The sequence below is a fragment of the Trichechus manatus genome, unplaced genomic scaffold (genome assembly GCF_000243295.1).
Source record: "Trichechus manatus latirostris isolate Lorelei unplaced genomic scaffold, TriManLat1.0 scaffold00173, whole genome shotgun sequence".
Classification (NCBI taxonomy): domain Eukaryota; kingdom Metazoa; phylum Chordata; class Mammalia; order Sirenia; family Trichechidae; genus Trichechus; species Trichechus manatus.
In genome coordinates, this window is record NW_004444109.1 from 2,043,077 (window position 1) to 2,054,510 (window position 11,434).

General features: G+C 35.0%; 1 protein-coding gene across 2 annotated transcripts in view; it reads left to right on the plus strand.

Annotated features, from left to right (window-relative positions):
- The window catches only part of DIAPH3 (diaphanous related formin 3), a 516,843-nt gene that overhangs the window by 335,665 nt on the left and 169,744 nt on the right, over positions 1-11,434 (plus strand). For both annotated transcript variants that reach the window (XM_004386838.2, XM_004386839.2), the window contains one exon: positions 10,299-10,434. In XM_004386838.2, the coding sequence (XP_004386895.1) occupies positions 10,299-10,434 (136 nt within the window). The remainder of the gene's footprint in view (positions 1-10,298; positions 10,435-11,434) is intronic.

Here is an 11,434-nt window from a genome sequence, read left to right on the forward strand (position 1 = left end):
AACTGCCCCATAAGGTTTCCAAGGAGCAGCTCGTGGATTCAAACTGCCGACCTTTTGATTAGCACCCAAGCTCTTAACTACTGCACCATCGGGACTCCTTAGAGATATTAGGTGGAAATATTTGACCTCATACTATAGGTTGGGTAAATCAGTTTTCTACCAGACATCAACTTATACCAAGTGAAGTTTGTGCCTTTCTTTGTATAGTGTTGTGTTGTATACAGTAATAATCTTTTATCCACTTGTCTCTGGTGTTAGATCCATTGTCACACACCATTACCAATCTCCCTGTATTAATAAATACTAACATGATTTTATAAAGTCATATGGGCTCATTATGGAGTTTTTGTTGCATCCTGTTAGCAGCCTCCATGCCCCCTGTGCATTATCCAATACCATAGCACGTTGTTACTTGTCCTTGTAGTTTAGACCTAATTTTCTCATCTCCCACTGGTCACTGTGGCCTTGAAGCACAGTGTATGTCCTAGTCTGACTTCCCATTCATATTCATATTAGGGAATCTTGCTCTGACGTATTTTACTCACATGGGCCTGAACAACATTTCTTCTTCTTTAATACTTTCATTTCTCATCCTGATGACACGTCATTTGTTTTGATCTGTGGAAGTTCTTTTGCTAGTCTCTCTCTGTAACCAAAATTTTTAGCACAGTAAGACAGCATCCTTAGTTCCTTCAGCAAATTTAATCTGACACATTGTTTTGCTTAATATAGAAATACTCTGCATGCTTTCACCTCTTCAGACCCCTTTGTTATTTGTCCCCTTCTTGATAACATGCTTCAAAAAAATTTTTCCACCAAATTATACTTTCCAAGTATGTGTCATTTTTCTATTTTAATTAGACATAAATAAATGCTATTAGGAGCCTCTCAGCTTGCAATAACATATATTCCTGTATAGAATTGATGATTATGCTTAAAAAAGTCATTTTGGCACATGTTGCTTCTCTTTTGAGCACATGAACATTTTCTGATGGAATTTTAACGTACTGAAAAAGGCCGCTAGACAGCCCTCTTTATTAATAGTTCCTAAGACCCTAAGTGGGGCCCTGGTGGCGCAGTGGTTAAGAGCCTGGCTGCTAACCAAAAGGTCAGCAGTTGGAATCCACCAGCCACTCCTTGGAAACTCTGTGGGGCAGTTCTACTCTGTCCTATATGGTTGCTATGAATCTGAAAACCCCATTTTGGGGTTAGGATTTAAAGGGCGGGAGAAAGCAATCCTTGCCTTAAAAAGGATTACTGTTGCACATAGAAGGAGTAGGGGAGTTTTGTATTGTTTTCTTTTGCGCTAGTATCTATTATTTGTGCAGAACTTTGCAGTTATTATTTTCTAATCCATAATGTCCAGTCTGCCCTCCCCCACTAAACTTTTTTGTTTCCTCACATATATAACTCAGATCTGAATTATGTGTAATGACAATCAAAGAGAGAAATAGTTAGCTCTGATTTCTTCAAATCTTAAGTGATGGATGAATTCTGCAGCAGATAGGCCTGACCCCCTTTGTTTGCCTGTTTGTTTGTTTACTTTTAATGCTATGTTTTGCTCTTTACCTCCCTAGTGGGGAGACAGCAGTAGTTGAGTGCAGGCTCTGGCATTTGATGCCTGTCTCGGCTGGTTATTAGCTATATTACTATGGGCAAGTGACTTAACCTGCTGAGACACACTTTCCTGATAATAACAGCATGTGTTTCTTAGGGATGTTATATTTTAAAGATAGAATGACATAATGTACATCTATCCTCAAAACAAGATAGCTGTCTACAAATAGTAGAAGTATAGTCATTTTCACCTTTTCTGTTTCATTGTGACAGTATAGACGTATAGACATTTAAAGTATTTTTTATCCCTTTTTTTGTTGTATGCTACCATACGGAATACTTTGAATTAAATAAACAATTTCTATCAATAATTTTGTCATTAGATTATTTCTACAATTCATTAAAATTATGTTTCATCCAGTTAAAGTTTTGTCATTCTTGTAATTTGCAGGCCTTAAGTTGATTTTTAATTTAGACAATTGAAATACCTGTAATGCAAAAATATAAAATCAATGATAACCTGTTTAATGTTGATGCATCTGTTGATCAAATACAATTTACTATTCTGTGGAATGCTCTGACTAAAGTAGTGAACTGCCAAACAAAAATGAAATCTTCCAATTCAAAAGGTATTTTTATTGCAATATTTTCTTGAACTCACTTTGCCAAATCATTTAAATTATACAAATTTGATGCTTGACAACTCTAAATGCCTTTCATGCTGACTACTATGTGGACCAACCACCTGGCCAACAGCAACTCCAAAGAAGTAAGCATTTCCTGTGTGCTCCTCAAATCTTGTAGACTGATTCACTCACTATGTGCTGTCAAAGGAAAGCAAATCATGTACAAGACCTATGGCTGGGTGTTGAGCCACCTTGTGTAATTATAATATGAAACATCTTATATCCTGCTTATTTTGATGAGCTTACAACTTGAAGAGTGTATCTTGAGTCTTCATATAGTGCTCCTGTCTTCATTTGCCCCATTGTTATTCTGAGATTATATTTGGTGGTATAATGCTCTGTATATTTGAGAAGTTGTTCATTAGGTTCAGTTATCTCATTTATTTGAGAATTTTACAGTGTTTGAAGGAATTGCAAACAAACTCATAGCATAGTTTTAAAGGGTCAACAGTGTTGAGTCCCTGAAGGGCTAATAAATAATCTGTTGCTTCAGCTGAGACTGACTTTACAATAAAGATCAACTTGAAGCTGGAACAGTGTAACGTCCTTTGGGACATTCTAGTTTGCTTCTCAGTGTCTAGTGTCCCATTTTTATAAGTTTCATGATCATTAAAAGTTCAACTAATAACACTTTGTATTGAATGTTAAGATAATTGTTTGTGCCACTGCATAGATTATCAGGATCTCATATCCTCATTGATAGAATTTTTTTATTTGGTTTGGTAATATAGAAAAATTATTTTGATTAATTTTACCAGTCATCCTAGATTTCTTTCTAAAACATCTATGTTGTGATTATTATTAAAAAAAAGTTTGTAAGAATAAACTTATTTTCTACAAGTAGTTATAAGTTGTTGTTACTTATTTTTTGCATAAATAAATTTTTATATCTAGTTACAAAACAAAATAATTTTTTTTAAGAATTCATGCTTTAATTTTTTTTTAAATTGAAACATATTTTCCATTCTTTCCTGAAGATAAAGTCATCAGGAATTTCTAGAAAGTAGTCAATAAAGAGTCCTTGGGTGGTGCAAATGGTTAAGTGCTTGACTACTAATCAAAAGATTGGTGGTTTGAACCGACCCAGAGCTGCCTTAGGAGACAGGCCTGGCAGTCCACTTCTGAAAGGTAACAGCCTTATGGAACAGTTCTACTCTACACGTGAGGTCGCTGTGAGTTGGAACTGACTTGACAACCAGCAATAGTCATTAAGTATGGTTTAGCACTGCCTCTGCTTACGATTAAGCAAACTTTGAGCAGGGCCTTTGTTGGAAAAGTGCTGAACCCTTATACAGTTGTCCACTTTGAAAGCATTAGCCTGTGTTTTCTTAGTACCTAGCACTCCCCTTTCCCCGAAAGTATGCAGATTTAAGTTCAGTTTCTCTATAGCATTTTAAGGACTTCAAACAAAAATTTAGTACTTAAATCTTTGTTAAAGAGATCCCTGGCTACGTAGCTTGTATTCATTAATGTTGAAAAAAACTCAGCTCTGAACAAGTGGACATTTGTAAGTGTTTTAACTTTTTTTTTTTCATATTATAAAATCTTCACTAGTTTTCTAAGGCACAAAAATATACTGGGTATTATAATATGTTGGAAAATGTTGAGTTAGGTGGATGAAGCCATTTAAATGCACTAAGACTCAGAAATAGAGATGAGGTACCATCAAAAAGTCAGGAATCTGAGGCGGTCTACTTGTATTTAATATCATTTTTATATTTTATGCTTTATTGCAATTTTATCTCACAACATAAAATAAGACTGATGTATCTGTCAAGTAAAGGCAAAGAAGACTATTTCTGAAGCTTTTGGGAGTGAGGTAAAATGCACATACTGATTTTCCTAATTTTGCTTTTGGGAAAAAATTAAAACAGCTATTAATTATATCATTGAGCAATATTTTAAGTTAATTTATCATCAATATCTAATTTCAAGTGCAAACAGTGCTTGAAGGAAAAAACATAAGAAACTAAAATTAACTCTCTTTTCCAGAATAAAATCTCATAAAGGTGTATTAGATTTAGGAATATTAAAAACAATGTGCCTGTGTATGTCAATTAAATTTTTAGTAGTAGCTAGACTTGAGGTCAAGAGCTACATCCTGCCTGTCGTATCTAATTCACCACTATGCATCCATTGACAATACTTCCAGTCAACTCAATGGATCATCATATTCCAATATCTCTGAATAGAAAACATTTATGTTCTCATAGGAATTATGAAAATTTAACTCTCCGCCTTATGCTTGATAGAAGCATATGTAACTGATGTAAGCTAGAAAGTGGCTCTTCCATGAATTGTTACTAGTTAACTAATTGTGGTTTGAGGCACTCCATTAATGATATTGTAATAATGATGATAATAACATTAATAATTCCAAACATCTATATAAGGTTTACTATGTGCCAGGCACTGCTGTAAGCCATTTACACATATTAACTTATTTAATTCATACAGTGTCCCAATAAAGCAGATACTCTTTTCCCTATTTTACCGAATAGGAAACAGAGGACTGGTCACACAGCTATGTAGTGGTAGTTGGAAATTCAAACCAAGACAATACGATTCCATACTTCCTCATCCTAGCCCTTATACTATCTGTTTAACATGCAGTATTAACCTCAGATAAATATTTTTAAATTTTATAATGTTTAAAGTTGATGAAATGTCATATTTATTATGACATGTATTATTATGAAATGTGAACACATTAAAACATTAAGAAGATGTAGAAGAGTATCTTTATGTCTTTGAAATAACAAGGTGCAAAATGTGCCAGCAGTGAAGAAAAAAGAAATTTGACTACATAAATTACAGGAACTTCTGTTTATTGAAGGACAACATAAAGTACAGTTAAAATCACAATCCAGAATATATTTGTAAAACATACACCTGGCAAAGGATTAGTATCCAGAATATTTAAAGAACTACAAATCATTACACGCAAAAATATGTATAAACCTGAGAAACGTTGTTGTTGTTAGGTGCCATCAAGTCTGTTCTGACTCAGAGTAACCCTATGTACGACAGAGTAAAACACTGTCCGGTCCTGTGCCATCCTCACAATCATTGCTATCTTTGAGCCCATTGTTGCAGCCCCTACGTCAGTCCATCTCGTTGAGGGGCTTTTTCGCTGACCTTCTGCTTTACCAAGCATGATGTCCTTCTCCAGGGACTGATCCCTATTGAGAACGTGTCCAAAGTATGTTAAGACATAGTCTTGCCATCCTTCCTTCTAAGGAGCATTCTGGTTGTACTTCTTACAAGACAGACTTGTTTGCTCTTCTGACAGTCCATGGTATATTCAGTATTCTTCGCCAACACCGTAATTCAAAGCCATCAGTTCTTTTTTGGTCTTGCTTATTCATTGTCCAGCTTTTGCATGCATATGAGGTGATTGAAAGTATCACGGCTTGAGTCGGGCATACCTTGACTGCTGCTTCCGTGGGCGTTGTTTGTGGATCCAAGTTAGATTAAATCCTTGACAACTTCAGTCTTTTCTCTGTTTATCACGATATTGCTTATTGGTCCAGTTGTGAGGTTTTTTGTTTTCTTTATCTTGAGGTATAAACCATCTTGAAGGCTATAGTCTTTGATCTTCATCCGTAAGTGCTTCAAGTCCTCTTCATTTTCAACAAACAATGTTGTGTCATCTGCATAGCGCAGGTTGTTAATGGGTCTTTCTCAAATCCTGATGTTGCGTTCTTCATATAGTCCAGTTTCTTGGCTTATTTGCTCAGCATACAGATTGAATAAGTATGGTGAAAGGATACAGCCCTGACATACACCTTTCCTAATTTTAAACTATGCATTATCCCCTTGTTCTATTCAAATGACTGCCTTTTGAGAAACATAGTGTTGTAAATAAAGCAAGTCACAGATGTCTACATATTTTCATAAAACTCAAAGATAATGATTCTGATAATAATTGCCAAAACTTATAGAGCATTACTCTCTGCCAGACACTTCTAAATTTTACACACACACACGCTGATTTAAATTTACTTCTTGGGGAAATTTTGCTTTCTCTGAGAAGAAAATATCGTATATAATGGTATCATGTATATTTAAAGTAGTTGTGGCAAAGTTCTTGTTATAACATTAGTTATGTAGAAAACAAATCATGGAGGGTGGGGATAACTGTGAACTCATATGGTTTACTTCCAGGAAAAATATATATATATATATGTACACACACATATATACACACGTACATATATCTGTTAACCACACCTGTTGCCATTGAGTCTTTAAATCTTTATGGAAGTTGACTGCCACGTGTTTCTCCTGCAGACTGGCTGGTGAGTTCCAACGCTGGCCTTTCTCTTAGTAGCTGAGTGCTTGACCAGTGTGCCACCAGAGCTCCTATATTTGTTAACATATCTCTCTATATTTTTAGTATACATATATTTTTAATATACCTATGTATTTTTATATAGATAATATACAATCTGCTGTCAATCATAAAAAGCATTTGAGTATAAGGAACTCAGATAAGTTATTGATTCCCTTGAAATGAACACTCAAAAATGTGCCTGAAGTTTTGAAACCCTCTGCAGTCATTGCTGTGGGCTGGTAAGCCCCCAAACCTTTCAGAGACGGACATGTACGAGGTTCTATCTCAGGAATTCTGCAAACACTCAGAGAATTTCTTTAGGCAATACATAGCTGAAAGTAATCAGTGGCAGGCAGTTTATTTGGCAATTGACTAAATAGAAAACCAGGTCAAGAGTAATAAGATTTAAAAAAAAAAAAAAAAAATCAATGTTTTATAGCCAACTATCTTTATGTCTGGTTCACTCTTAAATTTCCTCCTTGGCTTTGTATTTAGGACTAAGTAACTAAGAGGCAATTATAGCTAGAATAATGTGTTTCTCTAACCATTTAGTTTTTCTGTTTTAGACTACTTCTTAGAATTAAAAAAAAAAAAATAGCAGATTACTGTTTGAACTGGAATATTAGTTTCAGAATAAATACCTATTTCTATGCTGTCCATTGGTATTTTTAAAACTAACATTGTTCTCCAAATAGTTATAAAGTCAGAATAAGATATGTTTTAAATAAGATGAGGTTTTAAATGAAAATCAATAGTGTGTTTTCCATAAAACAAAATAACTTTAAGAACTATCTCAGACCTTATTTCTAAGCGTAAATGTTATTTTTATAGGTCCTGGAAAGTAATTTTGACTATTTACTATCCAATGATATACTAAAAGGATGTGGCAATTATATCTGGTACTGAGAGGTCTATTAAAAGCTCACATTGAAATGCATCCAGTCATTAAAGTAGAAAATTCACATCAGAAAAGTTTAGACTTTAACAAATAAGATTCATAAATAAGTTACATGATACATTATTTCCCTCAAGCAAGAAATACAATTTTGATTCCTTACTATTTGCTTATTTTTTTCTCTACTATAATCCAGTCTTCTCATCACATCTCCCTTATGCATGCATACATACACAGGTGCACATGCACACACACATACAGATATAGACACTTGTCTTTGCACTCCTTATATTCTGTGTTTATGATGGCTTCTTCTGCCTTCCTACCCCCTGTTGATTTTTATAGCACGTTTTGTCTCATAAACTGCCACTTAACATGTGATACCATAATATGAAGCAACATGGTGGAAAAAACAGACTGTAGCTAGATTTCCAATCTTGCCTCTGCCTCTTAGTAGTTTTATTACAGGAAACAATTGCTTCACCATTTTATGTCAGAATGGAGAATATAGAATCCATTTTGAAGACTGGCATGATTATATTTTAAAACATCTAGTATTAAGTAATATTTCATAGCTTACTAATAATAACTTGTATTAATAAATTTCAAGAACCGTGAAGGATCTGAGATTTTACCTAGTGCCAAGCTAACACATTAGCCTGCCATGGATTTATGCGTGCTTGCAGAAGACGCAACCTTGTGGGGCCAAAGACAAAACAGTTTATTACTAACAGCAATAGCAGTAGCCAGAGTATCTTCGCTTTTGTAGGTTCCTGAGCCCAGATTCCCACAGGGCAACACAAAGAGAGCCAGGTAACACCTGTGTTCATCATGAGTTGTGCTACTAGAGAGGAACCTGAACTAATGGGCAATAAGCCTTTTTGACCTAAGCCCCAAAGGGAGACATTATTATACTGGACAATACACAAATCCATTTGCTGAAGATAGACTCTATGTCTATCTTCGAAGCTTGTTCATTGTACAAACATCTTTGAAAAGATAGTTTGGAACAGAGTTGCTTGATGAGTGCTAAGAATGCTTGGTTTCACACTCTCATGTTTGAAAGTCTCCACTGGTTTTCCGATTATCTTAAAATGAAATCCAAACCGCTTATCTTGGCTTAAACCCATTGCTGTCCAGTCAATTCTGACTCATAGTGACCCTATAGTTCAGAGTAGAACTGCTTCCTCCATAGGGTTTCCAAGGCTGTAGTCTTTACCAAAAGTGATTGTCACATCTTTCTCCCAGGGAGCAGCTGGTGGGTTCGAACCACCGACCTTCCAGTTAGCAGCCGAGCACTTAACCACTGCGCCAGCAGGGCTTAGAAGATCCTAGATTATCAGGCCTCAACCTACCTCCCTAACGTCATCATGTACCGCTATACTTGCCTTTTGTTGTATCTCTCAAACCTCCAACAGCCTTGGCATTAGGGATTCCCTCTGTCTGGTGTGTTCTTCCCTCAGATCATCACTACCTAGCTCGATTCAAGATTTAGGTTAAATGTCAAATCAGAGAGTGAGGCTTTACCTGACCAACCATCGTGAAGTAACCCCCAAGGTATTCTGTGACATTATTCTAGTTTCTTTTTTTTTCATCATACTGTATCGTTTATTTGTTGTTGTTTATTGCCTGCCTCTGCCTCCTGTCTCTGCCACATAGAACGTAAATTTGTTTTAAATACATAAATACTTGAAGACCTTGAAACAGTATCATTTAGTACTTTCTCAGTATTTGTTAAATGAATAGATGAATAGTTAATATTCCCTCTACTCAGCTTTTTATGTCTCTCCTTTTTTTCCTTGTACTTTTCCTTTTGTTGTTTCGGACAATAATATTAACCTCTATTCTTGATTTCTAATGAAGAACTTGTATTATCTCTAGGGTTAAAAAACTAAGAATGCTGCAACAAAGAAGAAATTAAAACATTCCAAAGAATAACATAAGCTACCTCCTTGTTATAGTTTAATTATACACTTTTCTATTTAATACCACTGGTAAAAAAAATAGCAAAGTGATAACCTGTCTAGGTTTCATTGACATTTAAAATGTGCCTGATCCATATATAGGCAATCATAATGCAATTCCATGCCGTTTGTTGGCACTTACAAAAATCCATGTTTACCTACTAACTCCCACTAATGCCACTTGAGAGGGATTTCCTGATTTGTATAAAACTTAGAAAATAAGAAATTAAATGAGTAAATCTTACATCGGTTGAAATCTTCCTATGGTTAGTATGTTGTTACTGGTTTCTATGAACAGTCAACAGCCATTTTGAGGCTTTGAAGGAGGAACTTTCCATGTCTCTCTTCTTTCTTCTAGTGGCTGCAGGCATTCCTTGGCAGTCCTTTTCTGCCTATAGATGTATCTTCATGTGGTGTCTTCCCCTTTTGAAATGTCAAATATTCAGAGTTCTTCTCTGTTATTTCCTCAGTTATTTTTTCTTATATCCAATAATTTACTGGGCACAGGAGGTATGGGACACTCTAATACAATTTCTAGACACTCTTTTGGAAAAGTATATGAGAAAACAGTTTTGATTTGTGAATTATATGCTTTTGTATTTTTAGTTTCTGTTTTCCTCCTTTCCCTTAGTTGATTCCACTAAGATTCAGAAGTTTTAAACATAAGTTATAGGTATTTAATATATTTAACAAGGGTTTATGTCTGTATCTTTTAAAAGACTATTACTAATGTAAGAAGTAACTATTATCTAAAAGACAGTTATTCATAGTTATAGTATAATTTCAGGTTAATAATTTTCCTTTTTTTGTGGAAACACTGTGGTTAAAATTAATTATTTTTCTAAATTTATTTGTAATAGCAAGCAATAAAGGAGAACATCAAAAGAAAAGAAGCAGAGGAAAAAGAAAAACGTGCCAGAATAGCCAAAGAGTTAGCAGAGAAAGAAAGACGTGAACGCCAGCAAAAGAAAAAGCGCTTATTAGAAATGAAGACTGGTGAGTACTATCAGATTTGCTATTTATACTATACACTTATGATTTTTACTTCATTAGCATTTTAATGTCCTTTGGTGGAAAAGCAAGATATGATCATATATTTACATAGTTAAGCCATGGAACAGTTCTTGTTCTATAGGCTTTCCCTTTCCTTCTCTTTAGTTTACTAACAAGTAGTGTCTTTATTCTGTAGCTGGTCATAGTTGATGTGGTCCTCTAGTGTACTTTTTTGGCTCCAGTACATTCACATTTCTTTTACTTCTACTTCAGTAATCAATCTGTAATAATTTATATCAATTAATAATTAATTAGTAGCTATAAGAAATGGACTGTAGGAAATTCTGCAGAACATATAACCTCCCTCCAAGGGAGGGGGAAAAAGAGTGATAGAGGGAGGACTTATTAATTAAAAGAGACTTATTAATCAATTGCAATATATGGAATTTATTTATATTAAACAAATAACTTTAGAAAAAAGCAGTGAGGAAAATTTGAACACCTTTTTTAGGCATTGCAATGTTGTCGTCAGTATGTTTTAGAGATACTGTCTTAGTATCCTAGGGCTCCCATAACAAAATACCACAAAGTGGGGGATTTGAAGAAGAGAAATTTATTTTGTCACAGTTTGGAGATTAGAAGTCCAAACCAGGGTGTCAGCCTTGTCGATTCCTTCTGAGGACGCTCAGAGAGGAATTGTTCCGTGTCTCTCTCCTAGCTTCTAGTGGCTACTGGCAATCCTTAACGTTCCTTTGCTGCTTGAAGATGTATTTTCACATGATGTCTTCCCACTGTGAGACTGCGTTTTCATGTCTGTTCTCCCCTTTTATGACACCACTCAGCAGATACTAAGATTAGGACCCACCCTACTCCAGTATGACCTTCTTTAATTTAACTGATAACAAAAGAAAAACCCTATTTCCCAAACAAAGTCACATTCACAGGTCAGGGGTTAAGACTTCAACATATCTTTTAGGGGGACACAAGTCAGCCCATAACAGAC